At 45.4% G+C, this 25,964-nt stretch overlaps 1 protein-coding gene across 3 annotated transcripts in view; it reads right to left on the bottom strand.

Moving 5' to 3' along the window:
• The window catches only part of AHCTF1 (AT-hook containing transcription factor 1), a 1,100,496-nt gene that overhangs the window by 740,601 nt on the left and 333,931 nt on the right, over nucleotides 1–25,964 (bottom strand). For all 3 annotated transcript variants that reach the window (XM_086927206.1, XM_086927204.1, XM_086927205.1), the window contains exon 23: nucleotides 24,691–24,822. In XM_086927206.1, the coding sequence (XP_086783332.1) occupies nucleotides 24,691–24,822 (132 nt within the window). The remainder of the gene's footprint in view (nucleotides 1–24,690; nucleotides 24,823–25,964) is intronic.

The raw sequence follows: 25,964 nt of genomic DNA on the forward strand, positions 1-25,964 counted from the left end.
TAGATTATGACTATACACAGAGATACCTTACTACAGAAACTGCTGTTATTTTAATATCGCTATCGTCGTTTTTAGGTTTCGAAACCTGGCGAGGGGCGAAGCCCCTCCCAGATCGAAATCTATTGATTTCTATAGTGAGGTTAGGACAGCCTCTGTTTCCAATTGGTTAGCTCCATAAATGGAGACTAGCCATTGGGAGACAGAGGCTGTCAATCGCGCTTTCTCACGAAAACGCGATTCGGGGGCGTTTCTGGTGCTTTTTTTAAGCCCCGCCCCTTTGTCCCGGGCCGCGCTGCGATTGGCTGCCGGCCCGGGACACCCCCGTGACGTCATTCCCGGGCCGCGCTGTGATTGGCTGCCGGCCGGGAAACCCCCGTGACGTCAGCCAATCACAGCGCGGCCCGGGACCTGACTTGTTTTCTATCTGTATCTGGATTTCCTCGGCTCCCAAGAGCCCCTGCCGCCCAAGATCTGTAACGCGTTTTTTTTTTTTTTTACTACTAATATACTATTAAAGTTACCCATTCCCTCCGAAGGTCGAGCAAGGCGACGGCTGCAGAAGAGGGGCGGGGCCACGTTTTGACAGCGCGGACTTCATTTCCCTGCATGCACGAGGTACGAGGCACTGGCGTAGCTAGGGGGGGGGCGAGGGGGGCGGTCCGCCCCAGGCGGCACTATTTTGGGGCGGCAGATGCATGGCACTGGTGGCCCATGCTGCGGCCTTTATAATTTATTTGGGGACACTCAAGTGTCATTACAATAATGTCAGTGTCCCCAAATAAATAACAGCCGCTGCAATGGTCCATCAGCGCCGCGCGCCCCCCGTGTAAAGTGCAAGCAGCACACCTACTTGTTAAATGCTGCCTGCAGTGCACGTACGGTGCGCAATGTAAACGTTTGTGGATCCCGTGACCGTCCCAGGGCCGTCAATCTTGTAGCGCGCGAAAGCGCTACCAATGACGGCCCTGGACCCAATGTTTGGCCAGCCCTCGCGCTGAAATTACAGTGCCAAGGGAAGGACAACACTGAAGTCCCAGTACTGCCTGGCAAATGAATGGGAAAAGTAAAGTGGCACACCTGCCTTGTGTTGACTGCAGCTGGTAAATCTGCAAAGACGCTGCAGCCCAGGAACAGATGCAGGCACGCGGGAAACGGCGGCACAGGTACTGCGCCATGCTGCCCCCACCTGCCCTCGGTGCGTGTGTCACTAGCGGAAGCGGTAATAAAGAGGGAAAAAGAAGCCGAGACAGCAGCAACCCGCCCGCAGCTCCAGCCATCTCCCCAGCCCACCGGGCTGCGAGGTCGCCTACATCAAGTACCAACTGCACGGAAGCGAGCGGCGGTCATTTTTACTGAAGCACTTCTGGCATGATGGTAAACTATATTATTTTTACTTAGAGAGCCATGTACACTCTTTACTCAGCCTTGTTAATAGCAAGCGGTATCTCATGCTGGACGACCCCGGGCCGGTGTGCTCAGCTAACCGTTTTTAATTATAATACTGCTCAATACTGTCACTTAAGTAAGAGGCCTGAGTGAGCGGCGGTTTTTTGTCTTAAAGCAGTGCACTTGTGTGGTACAATTTGTTTGCTAAAATGTGCGAAGACATATTTTATACAGAAAATTATGGACGTTGGGGCAAGTGGGGCAAGTGGGGCAAATCCATAGTTGTACAGGAAAGCACAAAGCCACAGAATCATATATTTCCAGTGGCCCTGCCCTTGACTCACATTTTACTTAGTGCTTCTCGAAAGGTAGTCATTTTTATCTCTACAAGGATTAGAACCTTCAGAATCTGAACACAGGGTCGACTCTTCGACTGAACTGCAGAAACTCTGCACCCTTCCCCGGGCGTGCCTTGAAACCCTAAGTGGTGATTAGCCCCACTCTTAATTGAATACAGCATTGAACAGCTGAATGGTGGACATCAGCGTTCCAAGAAGTTTCTGTATTGCAGCTCATATGCACCTTTTAAAAAAACTTGATGCATTCGAGCAACGCGCTATTTTTCTGAAATACACAGAATCTGTGCAGAATATGGATTGTGAGGCAAACACAATAAATCACTTTTCAGTTGTATTAAAGTAAACACACATGTTTGCTAACTTTATCTGCTGCGCACTAAAGGCTGACTGGCAGCTGTGAGGTCTGTGTTGGGGCCTCTCACATCCTGTTTGACTCCTTGGCCCCGAGTGTCCCATATGGACCTCAGCGATGTTCCTGTGCATAATTGCCAAGGAGGAGCCGGGGCCCAGCAGTCAATGTTACAGTACAATAAGGTTACAAGGGCACTAAATTAGTGAATTGTGCTCCGTCACTGGTGCTTTGTAGCGTTTCTTTAAGGATCTTCTTAGAGTTTCTCATCAAATGGGTGTAATTTCTGATATTTATGTTTCACTGGTCTTTGCTTGATTTTGTTTGCAAGGAAGTGTCACTCGTAGTCGTTCATATGTCACTCATAATTACACAGAAATTATGAAAATTTCACACCAATCTGAAACCTTGGCAGCTATACTGTTAATCGGTATTCACGGAGCACGGTGCGTCTACTCGGGGTTCAACATGTCGGTGTAACATTCTGCGTGAAACGAGCCCTTAGCCTGACAAACTTCGCCACCAAGGAGCGGCCCCCCTCAACCCTGATTACGGGGTTCAACCTAGAAAAATCATATGTACACCAAGGCCCATTCTAAAGTCCCACCACGCACGTCTGTGCGTAGATAGTTTTATCTGAATGCACAAATTTAATCCTGTAGGTTAACTTTAAAAAAAAATGTTATGCTGTTTGTTAACTCAAAGTAGAATGATTTTTTTCTGTCTTAGGCACATTAGGTGTGTATACGTGAATGTGATATACACACTTATCATTACCCGAAGCCACACCTCCCACGTTCCCCTGTCAGTCAGCACATTATGTATAGGGGTTTAGTTGCCAAATGAAGTGGCTGCTAGGTGTCCTCAATCAACAGGACCACTCATATTCCACATCTAGCACTCCCTGGACTCCAGAATTGTGACCCTTCTGTTGCTCTGTAGTCTGTGGATGGCATTTCTCCATAACCCTTTTGCTGAAAGTTGCTGGCTTGTGGCAGTGGTTATGGGCCTACAGAATGTCTGTAGCCAGACTCCCCTGTGTAGATGTCAAGCTATTCTTGGAGAGAGCCAAATAATAAACTAGAAGAGAAGAATCACTAAACTCTATGCTGCTCTCGCTGTCACCTGGGCCCAGACTATTAACAGGATATCAGAGGCCCTAACACAAATCTCAGTTGTCTCAGGCCTATACCATAAACTCATTAGAGTCAGCTGACTCACGGACTCCGGCCGCCACAGTGAGAATGTGTGTGTTAGCATGATTGCTGGGCAAGGCTCGGGAGAGCCTGTGAGACACACATAGCGGTTAAGCGAGTGACCCCAGGGTACTTGATACTGCATTTGTTTATCCACTTAATCTTGCCCTGAGTGACCCCAGGGTGCTGTGCGCATCCCTCTTCAACTGCGAGTTCACGTAGTTAACACTTACTTGCACTAGTTAATAGACCAATCTTAAACTAGCATTCCAATGATACATGTGAGAAATATTTGTGCCTGAAATTTGACATTGAGGTGAGATTCAAAGTTCCTCACACAATCACAGGACTGCGGATGCCATGGGCGGCAATCTGAGGGATAGCCCCGGGCGCCACAAGCTCTAGCTACGCCCCTGGTACGAGGTCAAGCAGCCTATAAGTAAAAGCGGAAACAAAAGACGACAAGAGTGCCGGGCTGCTCCGGATAACGCCCCGTGTCAGTGAGTCAGGGGAATCTGCCGAAACTGAAAGAGGAGGAGCCGGTGAGTCACCGATCCTCCATTCCAGTACCGGCGACAGCAGGTCCCGTCTCCAGCGCGTCTCGCCGCCGCACAGTCTGCCGGCCTCTCCCATGGCCCTCAAGCGGATACATAAGGTGGGCATTGCAAACATCCTAACAAAAGAGGCGCCAGGGCGAGCTCACTGCCCAACTCTGCGCCTCTTCCGGGCAGATCGCTAGTGTTGCTTACAAGGCCGCTGTGGATTTAGACCGTGATCACACATCTATGAGTCCCGGACCAACACGTTGCCAGGTTCCCCCGTTAAAGTATCTTAGTCCCCTGTTTCTGGTTATTGGGTTGGGTTGCGCGGTTACAACGTCACCGATTTGTGTTCGAGGGTACCTTCCTGACTTGGTCCATCCCTCCCATTCGCCCGCCATATCTCTTGCTTCCGCCTCTCGCAGCCTTGAGGACGCGGCCTTGAAGTTGAAACAAGTAAATCAACGCTACCTTGCTCTTTTAGGCTTCACTGGCATGTGCTATACTTCTTTATCTGACTATCCCATATACCTTCAGATATAACCCATAAAGCATGAACTAATAAAAAGTGCACTCGCCCCAAACGCACCCCATATATGGTAGTGGTCTAATAAATAAATCGCACAGGAAGCTGGAATAAGACCTGAATGCCTTAAGTAGGGGCGGCATTCGTCTACCTGCCTGTACTTACTAGACTGTAGGAAAGCCGAGATCTATCGGCGCCTAAAAGCCGTGTAAATGGCAGATTTGCTATATGTAAACTGTGTAACATAAAACCCAAACATTGGGAGTAATCTTTTGTTAATGCCTTTTAGCGTGTCATACCTTTTGAGCAATCACATGTTGGTTTTCTGGTTCTGTGTGTTTCACTATTCACATCCTGTAATGGCTTATATTTGCTCGCATGCAAAGTCTTGTTTGGTTGAATAGCCTTGACTGCATGGAAATGAGACATGTCGTGAAACCACTTGGACTACATATTTCTATGAGGCATCTTATATGTCTGCTTTAAACAACATTTAAAGGGCGCTCTAATAATATGTATTTGACGCATTCTTACTTACTAATTTGCCTTATCACGTAGTGGGCGAATTAGTTTGGATTTGCCACTAAGTGTAATTCGTGTTTAGTTGATATCACGGAAGAATGGATCTTAGTGCCTTGCTTAGGTCGTTCGTGAGCTCACTATGTGTTTATATAGCTCATCACTAAATCACAACACTGCTTTCTACAGGGACAAAGTAGGTGCTGCTGTTGGCCAGAGCTTTGCATCTTCCTCTCCACATGCACAGTTTGAAGACCACTGTTTAGAGGAGGGAGTGTCACTGTTAAGCTGTTGGGCCCCTTAAAATGAGGATTTTTAGCAAAACATGCACTTTAATCAATGGAAATATATAATTTCTAGTCACACAGGCAAGGTTGCTATGTGAAGAAATATTTTTGGTTTCTAGGTGGCTAATTATGAACTCCATCCCAGATTATGTTCGTGACATTTATTGTTTTTTAATCTAATCTCTTGATTTATGTTCGGTTTCTGATGAACGTTATTTCTGTCTGTAGCCCAAATGGTTTTTACTCCATAGTTTTTCAAACCAGGAGTCGAAAGGACAAGTAGACACTGCACAAGTAAATTACTGTGTTACAGTGCATGAAAGTTAATTTTAAAACTGGCATTCTTAGAAAGTTTCGAAGTGCATGGATTCGATGAGAAACATTAAGGGCCTCGGATATTTTATTCCCTCCTCTGATGGCAATATTCGTAAACTATCTGCTGCCTGTCTTTTTCCTAATGCTTTTTAGTGGAAGGACCAGTTTGTTTGCCCCTAATCTCTTCTCTCGCTAGCTGAGAATGTACAAATCATTGTTCGAGATTCAGAACTGTTAATTGAGACTGATTTATGAAGAATTGTGAGACCCTTGAATTGAATCCATGGGGTCAGTGAAGAACTAGAGACCAGCAGTCCTTACTGGATTCGTGATTGCACTAGATACTTTATTCTATATGACTTGCAGTTTATCTTCAGTGACTGTGAATGATTCATGAAAAAGGGAATCCCTAATATTGCATTGTCGCGAAAATGGCCTTGGCAGTTCTAGACTGATCTGCTTCAGAGTAAAGGCGACAAGACCTGCTTAGCAGCCTCAGGGTATAGTGGGAGAAAGATAGTTATGGCTTTTCATAGACATCTTGAAATTCATGTTCTGATGAGTTGATCCAGGGACTGGGCAAGAATGCTGCTTAACTTTAGAAAAACGCAATAAAGATCCACTTTAGTACTTTATATCAAATATTTATTGTATTTGCTCTTTCCATTCACAGCCAGAGCCTTTCTCTTGGACAATATTGGCTCTTAGAGCCTCTTGATACCAACCTACACACTGCTGAACAGGGTGGGGTGCTCAGAGGCGTGTTAATCAGCTGACAAATTGAACACAATAAAGTGGGCCACCTACATCCGCAATATAGGGAATGGCTGTTTGGAAAGCGAAGAAAAAAGCTGCCTTGATGCTTCTGAGATTGAAATCCTGACTTAGGCTCTGAATTTTATTGTTCGTCATAAATGCTTGCAGTTGGAAAGAGGGCACCTTCCCTAATGTTTTTACCAAAAAATATTTAAAATTGGGTGTTATTTCATATGCAATAACTAGATTATTTTAACTAATTTTGAATAACGTTTTTTTTTTTTTAAATATTTGACTTTGGCTTATTATTTTAATTCCATGTGTTTTCATTTCATTTTATTGTGTTATCTTTCATGATTTAAACGAAAACAGAAATAAGATTGACTTATTTTTCCAAAGAAGACCTACTCGATTTCCTTCATAACATTGGAGATGCACCAAAATATTAAACATACACTGGGTGGGGTGTGTCCAAGATGGCAACGGAGTAGGAGCCTTGTATCCCCGCTCTGCACCCAAGAAAAGTCTCCCTCATGTCTTCCTGCCCGGGCTCTCATAGTTACTATTGGGCTGCAGATGTTGAGCGAGCGATTTCGAGGTCTGTGTCTGAAGAGCTAGGGCCTGCAGCTGCAGTTCGGGGACCTGGAGCTGGGTAGGTGCATGGTGCTCTGGGGTGGGCGACAGATTACTGCCATCTCATCCCCCAGCTATGAAGAGGAGCGGCACTGCTGCCACAGGGCCTACACTGCAAGTTCCTGCAGCAAGGAAATGTGTAACATTCATAAAAATAAAGATGATGAGTCTTGGGTTGGTAGGTCCAGATGTAGGTTTAATCTTGGAATCAAAGGTTGATGTACAGGATAAAAGCAGGAATGTAATTCAGTAAAATCCCCAGTTTAGACCCCACCGGGAGCAGCTGCACTGCTGCTCAGCCTAAGATGTAACTGACAATCATCTCAAGCAGACACAAAAAGAACTCTAGGTGACATAGATGTAGGCTGAGCAGCTTAGAACAAACACTAAACAAGGATTTACAATGCAACGGTTTCGCCTTTGGAAATGTTAAAGCTATTTGCAATGTAAATGACTGCCATTTATTTATCTGTTTTCAAAACCAACACATAAATACAAATGTTGTCATTTACAATGCCAATAGCTCAAACTTTTCCAAAGTCGAAACCGTTGCATTGTAAATGCTTGTTTAACTTGCACTTGCGATTATTTACTTGGTAAATATTTTATTGTTCCTCCACTCACCCACTGCCTAAACGCCGCTGTTCATAGTGGGTCTTTCTCCCTCCGACGGACTGGTGCTGAGCTAATTCGGCCCACTCTGCCCTGATTCATCCCCAGACCGCCCCCACTGCAGACGAGTAGGTGCTGCTTGGGGTCCCGCCATCGTGGGTGAGGAGCAGGAGCAGGGCTAGCAGACTAGTGCTAGGCCCCTCCCGCCCTCCCGTCCTCGCCAGTACAAAAGTCCACAAGATCATACCCCCAATGATTGCTATTATGTGTCGTGTGTGAATCTGACCGTCCTGAGGCGGAAAGCCGGGACTTAGAGAAACTGCTGTTATTTTAATATCGCTATCGTCGTTTTTTAACTTGCACTTGCGATTATTTACTTGGTAAATATTTTATTGTTCCTCCACTCACCCACTACCAAAACACCGCTGTTCATAGCGGGTCTTTCTCCCTCCGACGGACTGGTGCTTAGCTAATTCAGCCCACTCTGCCCTGATTCATCCCCGGACCGCCCCCACTGCAGCCGAGTAGGTGCTGCTTGGGGTCCTGCCATCTTGGGTGAGGAGCAGGAGCAGGGCTAGCAGACGAGTGCTAGGCCCCTCCCGCCCTCGCCAGTATAAAATGGTGCCCCCTCCTAGGAAGCGCAGCGGACGGGCGCAGCGGGCGCACCGAAGGTGCGCCAAAGGCAAGCCCGTCTGCGTCGGTCCGCGCCGGGCCAGCACCTAGGGCCAAAATCCCTGGCCGACTGGAATCGAATTTAAACTCAGTAAGTCGCCTCACTTATAACCACAGCATGCTGTGGGCTTTGGGGGGAGAAGACAGAAAATCTGAATGTGCTAGGTTGGAAATGGGCAGAGACATACAGACTACTCCACATCAATGTGCTAACTGTAAGCAAGTTCTTCCCCAGGTTCTATGGCAAACCAGTAAGACTATTGTTGACTCAGATAGAGTCACTGAAAGGAAAGAGCAGGCGACAGTAAAATGCATGTTGCTAAATGCCAGGTCCCTGGTGAAACAGCATTGAACTGATTGACCTGATATTGGAGTCTAATGTATTGGTGGCATTTATAACTGAATCCTGGACGGATGCAGCTTCTGGCCCAGACATCGTGAAAGCCACAACCCCTAACTATCATTGCTTTGTGCAGAACAGGAAACGGAAGAAAGGTGGTGGACTGGCTGTAATTTATCACAAATCAGTAAGAGGAAGTTTTAAGCCAGCTACAATGGGGTTGGATGAAGAGCTTGCATTTAATCTCACCCTATGAGACCACCAAACCCTAAAAGGCTGCTTACTCTATAGGCCCCCGGGGGCCAGGGCCCCTTTTTTCACGACTCTGGGTAGCCTGTTGGAAGAAGCAGTATGTGCTAAAACATTCACCCTGCTCGGTGATTTTAACTTTCACTTGGAGTGTATATCTGACACAGATACACGAGAACTTCTCGAACTGTTGCATGGGGTGGAGTTATGTCAAAAAATCATGGGCCCGACTCATAAGGCAGGACACACCCTAGATGGCATCTTCTCCAACCATCCTAACCTGGTGGTCACGGCAGTAGACCTTGTCCCCTGGTCGGATCATGCCGCAATCCATTTTAGTATTACCCTAGTTCCTCTCGTCAGGCCTAGTAAGGTTATGAACCCACCCAGAACGATTAGGAAATGGAAAGGTATAGACGGTGAAGCCCTTGAGAGCCTATTGAGATCCTCAATGACGCACTCCCCGGGAACTGTTAGGAAAGCTGCAACGACCTACACAAACTGGCTAGACTCGGCTTGTATGCAATTAGCACCCCCAAAAACCTACCACTCTACGCGCGCTAGTCCTTCGGCCCCATGGTCCTCTGAACAAATCAGGGATCACAAAGTGATATGTAAAAAATTGGAAAGAAAGTGGCGGAAAAACTATATGGAGGCTGACAAAAAGATACTCAATGCAGAGTTGGGAGTCTACAAAGTGATGATCAGATCGGCCAAACGGGCCTTCTTTACCAACCACATCGAGGAAGCTAGTAACTCCTCGAAAGAACTATTCCGCACAGTGTCATCCCTAGTAGCCCCCAAACCAGTGGAGGCTCTTCCGAGCCAGGAACTATGTGAAGAGCTGGCCAAATTCTTTCAGGGTAAGGTCGAGAAGATTTTTTATTCCCTGGATCACTTAGTTAAGGTCAAACATCCAGAGACTATTCCAGAGATCTCAGAGACTGACAGTTATACGGAAAGGTTACTTAACTTCTAGGGACCGGCTACAGAGGATTAAATCAGGCTATCCTTGTGATCCCTGCCCAGCCACCATTGCAAAAACAGCCCAATCCATCATAGCAGCAGGACTCACCCCACTCTTCAATAACATGCTGGAAAGTGGTGAGTTCCCTATACGCTGGACACAAGCATCCATTCTACCCCTTCTAAAAAAATCTAACCTAGATGTGGCCGATTTGAACAACTATCGGCCCATTGCTAGGTTACCACTACCAGCTAAGATTATAGAGGGCATCATGAATACTCAGCTGAGCGCCTTCCTGGGGACAGGACAACATCTGGATCCGTCTCAGCATGGATTCTGGGCAGGGCACAGTACAGAATCGGCCCTGATAAAATCAGCCGAAGATATAAGACAAGTAATGGATGCAGGAGGCAGAGCCGCCCTGATCCTGCTGGACCTGTCCGCGGCCTTCGATACCGTCCACCACAGGTTGTTGGTGGACCGGTTGAGGGCCTGCGGGATACAAGGAAAAGCCCTCAAGATCTTGCAGGCCTTTCTCTCCAGTAGGACCCAGGTGGTGGCATCGGGGGACTTTGAGTCGGCCCCTTTTGTACTCCCTTGTGGAGTCCCTCAGGGTTCATCCCAGAATCCGACTCTATTCAATGTGTACGTCTCCACCCTGGCGCCAGTCATCGGCTTCAATATAACATCGTACGCAGATTGTAGTGTCGCTGCAACCGGGTGGAGTGGAAGACACAGCCGAAAGGTTTAAGGACTGCATGCGCGAGGTCAGCAACTGGATGGCAGAAAACTGTTTTAAGTTGAACTCATCAAAGACTGAAGTCTTGCTGTTCGGGGCTAAAGATAATTTCTGGTCCCCAAGATGGTGGCCTGAGGAAATGGGGACAGCCCCCTCTCCAGTTTCAAAGGTAAAAAACCTGGGGGTACTAATGGACGATACCCTCTCCTTCAGACCTCAAGTCACCGCCCTGTCCTCATCAACTCACTATGTCCTAAAAACTATACGAAAAGTTCTGCCTTTTCTCCCTGATGAACATAGAAAGACAGTGGTAACGGGATTAGTGATATCCCGATTAGACTACTGTAATAGCCTGCTGCTAATTTGGCGGGTCCTCTGTCCCTTGCTCGTGGCAGCCATACTGGGTGAGTGGGTTTCATCGCGCGCTAGTCCTGTTTCTACTCGCTAGGCGAGCATATAGGCAGGCAAACTGTGCAGCGCGCTCTATTCCAGCGGTAGCGCTTACCTGCAGCGCTTGCTTTTGGCAGCTCTCTATTTTAAACTTCCCGTTTTGTCGTTTTGTTTAATTTATTGTTTTGGCACTTACCCCCTGATTTTACCAGCCTGGCCTCGCACACCCCCACGGCTGTCATCTTACTCGCACCATAATAGTGAATTCACCGCATTTGGCGGGTCCTCTGTCCCTTGCTCGTGGCGGCCATACTGGGTGAGTGGGTTTCATCGCGCGCTAGTCCTTTTTCTACTCGCTAGGCGAGCATATAGGCAGCCATGCTGACGCGCAGCGGTAACGCGCAGCGGGGACGCCGTTCTGACGCCGGAGTTACATCAGAGTTCAGCCCGTCTGTGCCCGTCCGGGCCCAGACGGACCCAGGGCCGGTCCCCCTGTCCGACTCACGGCAGCCATCGCGGGGATACCTCAAGTACTCGCTGGAAGAACTCTTGCTGCGGCGTTCATCGCCTGGCGTTACTTGTAGGTATGCTCACGAGAGAGGACTTCCGTTCTTGCCCTGTGGGGCCTGCAATCCACGCACTGACTTGGTTTCAGACAAGTGCACGTTATCTATGGCCCTATTGAATTGTCGGTCCCTTCCTTGTCATGCAATAGAGATTAATTCTCTTATTCGTGACCATAAGCTGGATGTGTTGTTTCTTACGGAAACATGGATTTCTTCCTGCTCTGGTCCGGACATGGTCATAGCCCTTCCACCTGGCTTCCTCATATCTCACCTTGACAGGCCAGGGGGGCGGGGAGGCGATGTTGCCATCCTTTACAGGGATACACTAACCTGCAAGGTACAGGATGGTGGGATGAGTGACTGCGAGAGTTGTCAGTTCTCTCTACGTGTGTCGCCCACCGCTTCCTTGGCGGGCCTCCTTGTTTACCGTCCACCTGGGATCATGGCCAACTTCCTCAACTCCTTCTTGGAGACGGTCGCGCTCCTTGCCTCTTCCACAGCCAATTTCGTGGCACTGGGTGATTTTAACATTCATTTTGACGACCCCTGTGACTCTCTGGGAGTAGATCTGATGGGTGATTTGAAAGCGTTCGAGATCAATTTGGGTGCGACGCACGAGAAGGGACATCTGTTAGATCCTATCTTCTCGAATTCATCTCGCCTCAAAGTACTGCCTGCACTGGTTTTGCCCTGGACAGATCACTTTATGATTCCAGCCCTGTGGCAGTTTGACGGCCCAGTGGCCTCAACATCTAGAACATATACCGTGAAAAGAACTTGGTCTAGGCTACCAGTGAACACCTGGGCGGCACACTTGGAGGCGTCTCGCCCCACCCCCGGCCTTGACCCGTCGGAGGCCGATGTGAATGTTAATACCTGGCTGACTAATTCGCTCGACGCTATTCTAGCGTAGCAAAATCGAAGTTCTTCGAGGAGAGAATAGTTCTCTCCTCCAACTCCTCGAAAGAGTCGTTCAATGTCATTAGAGAACTTTTGAAAACTCCTGAACCTCCGGTTACTCACGATAACCCGCGGGAGAAATGCTTAGAACTAGCCTCTTTCTTCAAATCCAAGATTGAGAACATCTTGGTATCCCTCCCTCGGCCAGCTCAGGAGTCACCTTCTGTTTACAACCCAGGATCACAGTCCGGGGTGGGGACAGTAGAGTTGGACTCCTTTGGACAAGTCACCGTGGACGAAACTCATGAGGTCTTGTTGACTGTGAAGAGTGGGTCTCCGAGAGACCCGGTACCGATGAAACATCTGAAGCAGGTAGCTTCCACCATCGGCGGCCCAGTGACGGACCTCATAAACTTATCCTTCACTCAAGGTGTGGTGCCCCCCAGTTGGAAGGGAGCGGTAGTTAAGGCTCTCCTGAAGAAGCCCAGCCTGGATCCCGCTGACCTTGCCAATTTTAGGCCTATTTCCCTGCTTCCGGGCCTTAGCAAGGTAGCGGAGAAACTTGTGAACAGGCGCCTCTCGGGTTTTTTAGAATCCAACTCCCTCCTGGGCGACTCCCAAACGGGTTTTCGCCCTGGTCAGGGGACGGACACTGCCCTGCTGGCAGTCGTGGAGAATGCCAGGAGCATTTTGGATTCAGGGGGATCGGTGGCAGTGATCCTCCTGGACCTTAGTGCGGCGTTTGACACCGTAGACCATCAGGTGTTACTCCAGCGGCTGTCGGGGGTGGGGGTCTCCGGGATGGCCTTGAAATGGCTCGCGTCTTTTCTCGAAGACCGGACGTTTGAGGTCTGGGAAGGTCAGGAGAAATCAACATCTGTCCCTCTCCAGTGTGGTGGGCCACAGGGCTCATCATTGAGCCCCACACTGTTCAACGTTTATATGGCCCCACTGGAGAGTGTGGTTCTACCTCTGGGTATTAAAATCATCAGTTACGCTGATGATACCAAGTTGGTGGTAGGGCTTCCCCAGTCGGTGAACAAACCTGACGTGCTGCACACATGCCTAGCTAAGATCTTCACTTGGATGTGTAACTCAGCACTCAAACTCAACGGCTCAAAAACTGAGCTGATGATGTTGGGGAACTCCCCTCCTTCCCTGTCCCCTAGCAGCTGGCCGAGCTGCCTTGGAGTGCCACCCACCCCGAAACAGGAGATTAAGAGCTTGGGGGTGTGGCTGGAGCAGGACCTCTCCTTTAAGTCACACGCCAAGAAGACTGCAGGCGTGTGTTTCGGCCTGCTCCGGTCAGCCCGGAAGATCCTACCCCTCCTTCCGATGACCTCCAGGAGACTATTAATCCAGGGGCTAATCATTTCACGTCTGGATTACAGCAATGCGCTGTTTCTGGGGGCCCCCGAATCAACCTTAAACAAACTGCAGCAAGTGCAGAATGCGGCTGCAAGGCTGTTGACGGACATTCCCAGGCGACAATCAGCCCGTCCCGCGCTGAAGGCGCTTCACTGGCTCCCTGTCAGAAAGAGGGTGAAGTTTAAGTCACTCGGCATGGCCCACAAAATATTACAGGGGAAAGGGCCACCTATCCTTCGGGAAATGGTCCAACCCTACAAAGCTCCCCGCGCCCTCCGCTCGGACCACCAATATTTTTTGCAAGTCGCTTGAGTTAGGAGGGTCAGGTCTGGTGGGAGAAGATTCTCCGTTAATGTGGCTACGTTATGGAATTCCCTCCCACTGGCCCTGCGCTCCGAAACTAGCACTCTGCGATTTCGCAAACTCTTAAAGACCCACTTGTTCCCTGCCTAATGCTCTTTCTGTTATAGTGCGCACTCTGGATGAGCGCTGGGATGCCCAAGGGTAACCACGCGCTATATAAAACTCAGTAATAATAATAATAATAAATGCCCAACAGGGGCTGTTAAACGAACTTCAAATCTTGCAGAACGCAGCTGCCCGCCTGATCACGGGCACACCCAAATTTGCTTCGGTAGCACAAGATCTGGTAAAGCTGCACTGGCTACCAGTACGCAAAAGAATAGTGTTTAAGACACTCTGTGTAGTTTTCAAAGCATTAAAAGGGCTGGCCCCCCACTGTATGACTCCGTTCTTCCAGTGGTACAAACCGGCAAGATCATTAAGGTCTGCTGATCAAGGACTGATTGTAGTCCCTAGAGTCAGGAAGGCTCGTTGGGGGTGGGGTGGGGGGGGGGGGGGGGTAGTTTCTCCCTTGGAGCAGCTAAGGCCTGGAACTCTCTGCCACTGGCCCTTCGGCTGACTTCAGACCTGTTGCCTTTCAGGAGGGCCCTGAAGACATGGCTTTTCACACATTAATCTTTCAGTCATGCATACCAGTGGTCATACAGCGCCAGGACACCGTTTGATAGCAGTGCGCTTTACAAATGTGAAAAATAAATAAATAAATTATAGGTGTATGTGGGCAGCTTGAAGGTCACTTTTTTTTCGACAGAGAGCCAGTGGAGTGCTCGTATATGCTGGGTAATATGGTCATGTCGTGGGATGCTGAGGATGAGTGTGACTGCGGCGTTCTGGACAGTCTGAAGTTTGTGGAGTAAAGATTTGTTCATTCCGGCATAGAGGGCGTTCCTGTAGTCCAGCCTGCTGGTGATGAGTGCGTGGGTGACGGTCTTTCTGGATTCAGGGGTGGGTCCATTTAAAGGTCTTGCTGAGTATGGGGAGGGTGTTAAAGCATGTGGAAGCCGCAGCATTGGCCTACGGGTGTGCCACATAAACCATCTTTATACACTGTAAATCTGCCTAAGGGGGAGAATGGCCATGTTATCAAACTTGCTCGATCTGTTGCACTTCATGTGTCATCAAAGAATAGTAGCAGCAGTAACCAGGGCTGACCCACCAAAGGGTGTGACTGCATGAACTAGAGTGAAAAGGTGTTGGTTGGGAGCATGATAAACCAAAGAGCTGAGGAGAAGAGAGTATGCATCCAGGGCAGAGAAAATTAAAAGCATCACATTCATTTTTGTGTGGGTGTGTGACATTGTGTCCTTCCTAAATAAACAGTGTTGATTCCTTAAAGCTACTACTAGCGTCAAGGACTGCCAAATATGTATGCCGTCTCCATCATAAGAGTATTATCTTCGAGGCAATTGCCAGCATTCAAGGTACAATTGTGCCATAGCCATAATATTTTCGTCCTTGACTATTTTGGGCATACAAGTCTAGTAATTACATATTTGCTGCCATCACTGGCATATTAAGAGCATGACTGGCCTGCTTTTAGCCATTCCTGACAGAGTGGCAACCGCTTCGCCCATAACAATGGCCATTACTAATAAATGTTGGGCATCCAGCTGTGGCACAGTGGCAGCCCTGGTTTAATGGTGGGAATTATTGGCATAACAGAGGCATTCTTAGTGTTATGGTGAAGAAGCATGGCATATGATTCCAATACCTGGGTATCTGAAGCATAATTTGTCCATGAGAGGCATTTTTACATGGCGGTACTCAATGAAAACAAAAAGCTTATGTTTAGGGACTGTGTATTTTCTAACGATTAAAACAGATTTGATTTTAAAGGAAAAAAATATGCTTTTTCAAAAAAGGTTTTTCTCCTGGAAAATTGAGTTTGATTTCTCAAAGTGGTAAGGGATTTTGATAGAAAAATATGTGTATTTTCAAAAACGAATATGTTAATGACGACAAAATATTGCAATTCTAAAACACATTTAAAGTTGCTAGCTGAATGATAATTTAATTTGAGTTGGGGAGACTTACTGCTGTGGTAATACCCTTTGTGGCACACAGCATGTGATGATTTGAATTTTACTTGATTACAAGTATTTAGTATTGATAAACATTTTTCTAGCATTTTGTTGATAACTTCACCTGGAATTTTTGGGTGGTTACTAATGATAATTGTGCTTAGGGTGGTCATAGTGTAATGTTAATACACATCATCATCATTTTAGTGATATAATATGCTAGTAGCTCAGCAGGACTTTCCTTGAGCAGAATTAGCTCTCACTACAGAAAAGGTTGGAGACCCCTGATTTATACTGACTGATCAGCTCAACCCGCTACAGAGGGTAAACAAGCCATTAGTGCGGCGTACGCAATCGTTAAAGGTCGTTGGAGCGACGGCAAATTCCGACCATTGGTCACTAAAACTCAATCCGTAGAAGATTGTGCAGCTCAGCGAGCTGAACTACAAGCATTCAAGATGGCACTTGAAAATACAGATCTCGAATTCCCCACACTCATAGTGTGTGATTCGTATTATTGTGTTCAATCTTGCAATGAATACTTGCAAAACTGGATTCATAAGGGTTACAAAGATGCAAAAGGTGGCACAATCAAACAAACTGCTTTGGGAACAAGTAGTTTAGTTACGACAAGTACTACAAAACACTAACGTGATGGCGTTCACGTTAAAGGGAATTAATTGGCTGATGAACCCGCGAAAGGAGCTGTGCAACCAGCTTCCGTAGCTGCAATGACTCGTTCAAAAACGAAAATAGACGGCGAAATAATGCAAGCTATCAATGCCACAAGCAAAGGCAGCGGTGCAGCGTTACCTAATACATTTACACTCAAATACTCATATAATTCATGCGAACTCCATTCCTTTTGCTCGAATCCCTGGAGTGGGGGATAGGGTAATTCCAAACAGGAAGCCTGGAGTGGGTCTGATACATCAGAGGATCTCTAAGACTATACTAGAATTAAAAGAGACGTACTGGCGGCCAGGGAGGAATGCTCATATTCACAAATTTGTGATTAACTGCAAAGACTGCAATAGAGATCGCACCACAGAACGCCACCAGATTCCTGACGATAGCATAGCCAGCCCAGTACAGAAGCTATTGTTAGACCGCAGTAGACTTTCTACACACAGGCGTCCCTGTGGACAGATGCGGTCCCACTAATATTCATTTGGATGTGGCCTCAGTGCTCGGATGACGCTCAAACTGTTATAAAAGAGTTGCGAGTCTTTATAGGCGCATACGCAGTCGGCACGCTACATTCTGACCAGGGTCCTGCGTTTAGCTCCAGAGCTTACAAGGAGGATATGGCCAAATTGGGCGTTGCATTGCGGTACTCTAGTCCATTCCATCCTGAGGGAAATTTGGTTGTGGAGAGAAAAAAACGGGACAAAAAGCAATATATAACAGCTAGGGTATTAGGCTCGGGTGATGGGTGGTTCAAACATCTAATAAGTGTCCACGTAGTCTTAACAATCTGCCAAGAAGTTCTCTAGGGGGTATCACTCCATATGAAGTCCTTTTTAGGATCAGAATGTTAGTAGCGGACCTAGGTTGTCAGACTTCAGTGGTAGACCTAAAACCTTTTGATATCAAAGACGGTTTGGCTGTTTTACAGGACTTAAATGAAATTAGAACAAAACAAAGTAACGTGTTCCTGAAGCCAACCACCACTGAAGAAAAACCGACTGTCCAGCAAGGCCTGTCTGGATTCCTAAGCTTGGGGATCTAGTCAGAGAGAAGATAGCGGTCAAGAAGGAATTTGGGCCTTCTTACAGACAACCAGTACCTGTCCTAACAATCCACGGATCAAGAACAGTATTACTGCCGCCCATTGCTGGTAAAAAGGAGAACTGTTTTGTGTCAATCAACCTGGTCAAACCACATCATGAGGCCGATCTTAAGCAGTAGCCCAAGTGGACTCTGCTAATGTAGCAGACGCACTAATCTGGCTACAATCTAAGAGGTTCAAACTGAGAGACTCATCACCTTTGAAGAATCTGCAGTGTGAAATGAACGACTAAGCAACAAAGCTATGGAACTTGTACCTCTTGAAACCCAAATAACAGTGTGTCAAGAAACGCCTGTCTGCAATGAAGTATCATCTGAATACACAAATGTAACAAGTGATTGTGAGGTTCCAGTGATTTCAACGAATCCTGATGCAATCCCTACAATCGACAGAACTGCCTCTGGCTATTTCGTTAACTTTCATACATTTTCTGAGGATCCCAGCGAACCTGAAACGACGCCAGCTAAAAGAACTTTAAAAGAACAAGCAACAGACCTTTTTCATCACCTGGAAAAGAGTTATCTGGTTTCACCATGGATTGAACTTTGGATTGTGTTGGTTGACTCTGGTAATAACTTTGGGAATGCTGATAAATGGAAGATATGTTAAAAGGACACAGCAAGTAAAAACATCAACTTACTCCTCAAACCACACAAATCATCCCATTGTGAACAAAGAGACTTGTCAACAGTGAACATCACAGCCGTTCCTATACCTGGAGGTATAGCTTAGGACAGAACTGACTGATATTTTGGCCCGTCGGAGCGGTTGAAGATTCCACACCAATTGAAGATTATTAAGTGACTTTGTTTCATCTAGTACCTTTTCTGATGATTGTGACTTCGAGACTGTTATTAATATGATGTCAGACTTAGAAATGTCTGCAGCAATCATAAATCATGAATATTTAGAAGATTCATCAGACTATTAATGTATAACCAATGGGAACATTGTCCTATGCCACCCAAGGTTAGCTCAAAAACATTTGCAGGAAAATTCCAGTACTTTTCAGGGTTCAATGTATCCAATGCTGAATCATTTTACTTTAAAAAATGTTAACAAAACAGGCATGAAAAGTATGTTGACAAATACCAAACAGATTTATTCTGCAGCCTTTTATGCTCATTGACACGAAAACGGTCTAGGGCACAAAAGACTGGCAGGTACAGGGGATAGAAGCTATGTTTAGAGCCTGTATTATCCCTGAGCAAATTATGTTTTTGAATGACACTGTCCAACAGACGTCTTGTCTTGGATTAGCTAAGATAAAAGACCTGAACAATCCGTCCATACCTACATCGGATAGCAGTAACACTTCAGAGAGAGAGGTTGCGTACATGCTATTTTGCATCACAACAGAACAGCTCCACATTGGAAAAAATGGTTAATCTGGCCCACAGACACAAACAACTGTCAAGATAGATTCCTGAACAAAACACAAGGTTTCACGTTCACTAGGCCAGATCCAAGGTATGTTTAAAGACAGCATCCAGGAATAGTAACAACATACAGTGTAGGGGAAATGTCCCTTGAATTGATACATAGATCTACACTCACGGATGGGAAACAAAACTGGTCTTTACTTAAAGATGGCGCTGATCTTCGGGAATTCTTGCTAGGACCAAGAACACCGCGTCATAAACGTTTTATATATGCCGGCATCTATGCTGCTTATAATCAAGCATGGAAGATTACGCAAGCAGAAACTGCAGAACGAATACGAGAAATTGATCGTATTAATGTAGAAAAAACTCTCTCTGTGGTTGACAATGGGCTAACGACTCTCTCGTCCAGGATATATTTTTTGGACAGCAGTGTCTTCTGCCATAGACCTCATGGAACAGGACTTGGTCATGGTGCAACATGGTCAGTCACAACTATGTTCTATCATGCTATTAGGCTGGATGTTGCAAAACCTGCGTTCAAGCTATGTGCCGTGGCGTTTAATCAATACTACGTCACTGTTTTCAGTATTCAATCTCACTGATATACAGATCAAATTGGCACAGAGGGGAGCAGACTATACGGTGCTGAGAATTGAAAAACTGGAAAGATTGCCATTTACAGTCGCTGAAAAGCCAGCCACTGAGTGGATAATACATGGAACAATCACTCTGCCTGCTACAATTTTCCATTTTCAGTATTGCCTAAAACACATACCAGAAGGCACATATGAAAGGTTGGGTAAAGAATACATCAAGACATCCTGGGAATTACCGTACACACACAGATGTTGGAGTGGGAGAAAAGAAGTGTTTCTTAGTGGTAACAATTGTGAAAACGCACTAAGCGGTTCTCTCCTTTGTCAGGGTATTAATTTACACGGGGCCTGCGATGGTTCCTCTACCAACTTATCCTGCCACCTGCAAGGTTCACCAGATGCAGTGATTGATCCAATTCTTGGACAACTTTCCAATGGAAGTTACCTCATGTTGAATGAACACAGCTGCTGTGGCATCTTGCCAGGTTTACCCTAACTAGTAACTGTGTCAGCCAAGGTCACTTGCTGTATTCAAGTATTGTTTCCAAAGACCAAGACAGACAGACAGGGAGTCGCCGTTATGACCTTCACTGAACATCTCTTCTATACGAATTGATACTTTAAGCAGATTGAAAGATTCTTTTGCAAAAAACTGTGCCACTGACCTCAGCCAAAGAGACCTATGATCTGCAAGTTGCAAGGACTTCTGCTGAGATACATGCCCTCTTAACTACAAACTGCCCTGTACATTTCTCAGAAATGTTAAGTCATATCTTAAACATGTCTGATACAAGTGGTATAGTACATGTTTTTAAGACCGTATCTTCTCGACTGTTAGCACGTTTTGAAGCAGTCCTAGGAATATTTCCCAACTTCGAGCACTCTGTGTTTGGCGGACTGCCTCTCATTTTGGGACTCGCTGCAGGGATACTATTTTTGCTCCTGCTAATGCGATATGGAAAGCCAATTCACCAGCGACACCCAGTAGTTCTCCATGGAGACAACTCTACTGGGATTGAAGTGTTGTGAGTGCATCGTCCAAAAATTTGGGACTACCTCGTCTACGAGAATTAAATACCACATGGTTTCTGTCATTCAGACCAATTTGGCCACATTGCAACTTACCTGTTTTACGCTGCTTACTATGCGGAGAAGAATGAGTGTTAGATTTATGCCTCACACTCCCATCAGTCATGCCAACGGATGTTGATACTTTGCTTGAACCGGTAACGGCCCATGCGCAGTGTTGTCCCCAGCGGCTACCAATTCTGATGACCGCATTCATTGAGATCTCACAGATGCAAAATGCTGGCTGTGAGGTAGGAGAGGAAACAGGCACATAGGTACCTTCCACTACGAACATTGCTAATGAGACCAATGCGGACAGCGATGCTTCACTACTATGTGCGGTTAATCTTCTAAAAGAGGTAATCCAACTTTCACCTACAATAGTAGACAACTTTTTTACAGACTTTGAAAATGTGATGTTTTCTCCAAACACTAACACAGACTTTTGATTTGGCACATAGTGTTCTGAGAGACTTTGAATTCGACCTTCATTTTTTCAAAACAAAGTTCTAACTTTGGGGCTCTTTTTCCTATGATTAACTTTTTTTTCCAAATTCTTATTTTTACCTTTTTTGGCACAAGTAATCTGCTTAAAGTAGAAATATTCATAGAGAACAAGAATTCTTTGGAGAACTTCCAGAGACAATATTTGACCTTGTCCACAAACAATTTTATGTAATATGACATGAAATGGTTTCGGCCTTTTTTTCTTCTGTATTTACGAGCCATTTCTTAAATATATATTTTCTTGATTCATTCAGATAGCATTTACAAATGTCAACATATATACTTAGAATGGAACATTGCTTTAAATGAGTACAGCACCAATGCTCTTTTGTGTACAACCAGTACCATCGCATTTTTATGTATTTTGGGTGGGTTTTCACACATCATGTTTAGATATGTTTAACGTGTTTAGAACTTAGTAATGTCGTACATAAGATAGTGGAGTAGGTGTTGCATGGCGTTTTAGATTCCGAATGAATTTTCCCGATTCATGCCCTCATATAGGAACAATTCATGTTGCCCTTATATAGGCATAGAAATCATGCCCTTATTTTGGCATAGCCCATGCTGCCCAAATACGGGCATGGCTACTTCCATCCGTTCATCAAACGTCACAACGATTTCTTGGAAAACCAGACTCTTAAGCAGAAGGGACTTCCCCTAGCCTGGATATTGATTTCTCCAAGAAGCTCATTATTATGCATGAACAACTATCCCTTAGGGGTTCATCCAGGACGTTCATATGCCCGACTTTACTTCAAAGCTGGCATTCCTAAACACCTTCAAGGTATAAATATACCTTCACTTGCTATGGCAAAGCACGGTGTGGTTCGGTGCAGTTCGACTACCTACTTGCCTGACGCAGCTTGCTACAGCAAGTTCCAAAAGAAGCCGACTCTCCAGCTGACGCACTGACAAGAAGCTGTCCTCCTCTGCCGAGAATCCAGCTCCAGTGTTTCTGGTTCCCCTTGCAGAGAGTTGGGAAATCGAGTCTGAGACGGAGATACCAACCTCGTTCATTCTATGGTATGAAGCTAATTAGAACCTAGAGAAACCTTTGGCAATTCATAGCAGAACTAAAACCTTACTTCTTCCCTCGTACTAGACTTAGGTTAGGTACATAGGGGTAGGCGTATTTTACAAGCACCAGTTGAGTATTTTAGCCTGTGTTATTTATGTATGTATTTTTATATGTCATAACAGTAGACAGTGCTATTACAGTACTATTTTACAATACTATTCTCGCTGTACACGTTATACTTTGCATTCTGTCTAACAATTGTAGCAGTTCACCTCTCTTGCATGACAATTAGACTGTTCATATAAACTTTATTGAAACAGCCAGTCTCACTATTTCTCTGCAAATCTGTAAAAACAAAGCTTGCAAGATTGACCGAGTAAAGTAGTTATCTATTGTTTCCACAACTCTGAAGGTATTTGTTCCAGTCCTGGGGAAAACAAAGTTGTCATGTTGATGCGGTTGTCAGAATTGAATCCCTTCTTGTGTATTCGAGAAAGTTTCTAGTGACCACTGAGCTAGCTGGCACTCACAATTAGGTTTAGTATCTTCAATAGGGACATACTGACCTCAGTCCTATGTCATAACTATAGGATATATTATTCCAATGTGCAGAGCCTATTGGGAATATAGGAACTACACTACAAGAGGTATTCCCATCCAGTCCTTGTCCCTGTTCAGGCCCATCCTTCTCAACTCTCTACCTGAAGACTACCAATATCTACTTTAGTTCCACAAAACAATAAAAAAATCTACCAGTTTCAAATCTAGTTTAACTGTTGTCTCAATTCCAAATTCTCATTTTACTCCTGATAAGCACCTTTCTCCACTATTTAACACATCCCTAGCCACCATCCCTTTGTGCCCCCACCCCAAATGCCTTTGAACCTCTCTTCCCTTTAGCTCAACACTTGCTCCATCCAGATGTTTCTGCTTTCATTTGATGTTGAATTTAAGGAAAGATGTAACTTGTTATTCTCTTTCATATGGTATTGTTAAAAGATTCTCTAACCATAATATTATAGACCCATTGTTCATTCTGTACAGCACACCGACACCTATGATGACTAGAGTAGTGCTATATAAATATTTGAAATAAATAAATTAATGATTTCCATGCATAAAATTCTCCATCTTGCGCATCCTACTTCTTTACATACTGGGCTGTCATGCTGTTGTTGGTGAGCATTTGATGGATGACGTTTTATTGGTGCCATTCAGGTCATATATGGATCAAAAATAGGATTGTTTTTGTTACAGAATTCAAATGAGCACCAACATTATCCTAGTGGAGCGGATGGAAGTAAACAGTAACATATCATATCTAGGCGGCACTGAATGAGCCACAGAAAGCTTCAGCTTCATGGGTCAACAGTGGCTGTTTGAAGGTGTTCTGGACATTAAAAGAGTATTCAACTTTTTGATCTGCACAGAAAGAAAAACAAATGAACCTTCTCTCAAATGGTACTCTTGCCCTGACTGACCAAACTGCATGCAAAGCTTGTATTTTTGTTGGCTCAGCCAGGAAAGTAATATAGCATGTGCACCAAGGCCTTGGCCTGTCCATGGTGATTACAAAGTCCAGAACCTATTCTGTGACCTGGAGAAGCACACTACTCGTGCCTTTTCTTGCCATGGGACTCATGTCCATTTACTGGGTTGTTGACATTAAACTGTGGTGGCAACATATCAACATTTTTGTGAATCAATGGAATTTGCAGCAGTCATGTTTAGTTCCACTTAGATTTAATGGCTAGACTCTTATACTAACATCCTGTGTGCATGGTGAGTGAGTGAACATGTGTGTGTGTGTGTTTGTATGTGAGGGTGTGTGTTTGTATGTGAGGGTGTGTGTTTGTGCACAATGTAGATGGCAGCAGGACTGTGTTGTGGCACAAGTCTAACAGCTGGGATCAGTAAGATCCATTTTGAATAGCCCCTTCGTTGACATGGCACAAGACAGAGCAAATGGTACAGACCCCACAGTATTGCTTACATTTCTTACGCTGGAAAGAAGACACACAGTTACAAGAAATGGGTACGGGACAACATTGCTTTTAAATCATCTTTACTGTGTACCATCATAAAAATATCAGAGAAAACACTAGCTAGGAAAGAAAAGTTCTATGGAAAGCAGACATAGTATGCTCTTCAGTCTACATGGAGTTAAGTGAATTGAGGGAGTGTTGGTTCTTTTCTGTGTGCTATTTAACCAGTTTGGAACCCTCCACTGAGAAGAGTACCAAGGTGTGTATTTATAATATGTGCTTACCATGAGATTACATTTCAAGGACATGTTCAGCTGCAATGCAGATATATAATTAGCTCGCTGCAAATGATGAACCAATAGAAATTCCTGATTCTTTACGCCACCATTAGTTTGCAAAAAGTTTTCCAAACATTCCTATGAGGGAAAAAAAGAAAGTGTCAATATGAAATCTTTCCCCCTGGAATATGAGTAAAGCAAACTAGAAGAAAAAACTTGGAGTGCTTGCAGGGACAATGCTTTTTGGAGCCAGGGTTTGGTCCGTCTAAATCAGTAAACAGCATTTACATTGTTCACCAAAGGTAATCAGACATATGGAAAACCGACATCTATGAGCAGAGAACAACATAAAAAGTTGCTGTCACAATTAACTGGTTATATTCAAAAGCATTGCATATTCAGACCATCATCCTTTAATTGTTCTGTAAAAATGCGTGCAAGTGGTTACAATCCGCTCTCTTTGACAAAGATGACCACAGTTTTCTTGATTATTTTGACATGTCGTAAGACTAGGTCATGTTATCGTTTGTAACTTTAATTTTCGATACAAAATTGGCAACGAATACAAAACTAGTCTATCCGAACACGGTGATATAAGTTTGCATGAAAAGTTATTTACCTTCTGAAACACTTTTTCTGGTAGAGATTCTATCCAGCTGCAGATTTATTACTTTAGAATTATCCTCCGGCATCAGGTGGATCCAGAAATTTTTCTTGACTAGTATCCCTGTGCGCCGGTAGGTGGCGTCGACTGGTTCTGTTTGGTGTCAACAGCGTCATCTGTGCCAGATGTAATGTGTGTGGTGCCTATATAGGTGCCATCGCAGTGCCCTGTTTCTTTTCACAATTTTCCATGCCAGGAGGGTGGAGCAAAAAAGAAGGACCACTGGTGTGGAAAACAAGGGCCCTGACAGGGGAACAGCCCTAACCTCAAGATCCATTCACAAAGGAGGGTGTTTCGGTGGGTCGGAAAGGATCTGCTGTTAGAGAAGAGTCTCTACCAGATAAAGCGTTACCGAAGTAAGTAACTTTTTCATTTGATCAAAACATCTAGCCACAGATTCTTTACCTTAGAAGAACAAGTTACTTACCTTTGGTAACGATAATTCTGTAAGAGAAATAGATTAGTTATAGATTCCTTACCTTAGAATTACCTCCAGGAGTCAGACTGGATCGGGAGACTTTTTTCGTCAGCAGTACCCCTGCGCCTCGAAAAGTGCCGTTGGTTGGCTCTGCGTTCGTCATTGCTGTTGTGGTCGCCAGGATGACGTCACAGTAGC

This window comes from Lissotriton vulgaris, chromosome 6, assembly GCF_964263255.1.
Source record: "Lissotriton vulgaris chromosome 6, aLisVul1.2, whole genome shotgun sequence".
Lineage (NCBI taxonomy): Eukaryota > Metazoa > Chordata > Amphibia > Caudata > Salamandridae > Lissotriton > Lissotriton vulgaris.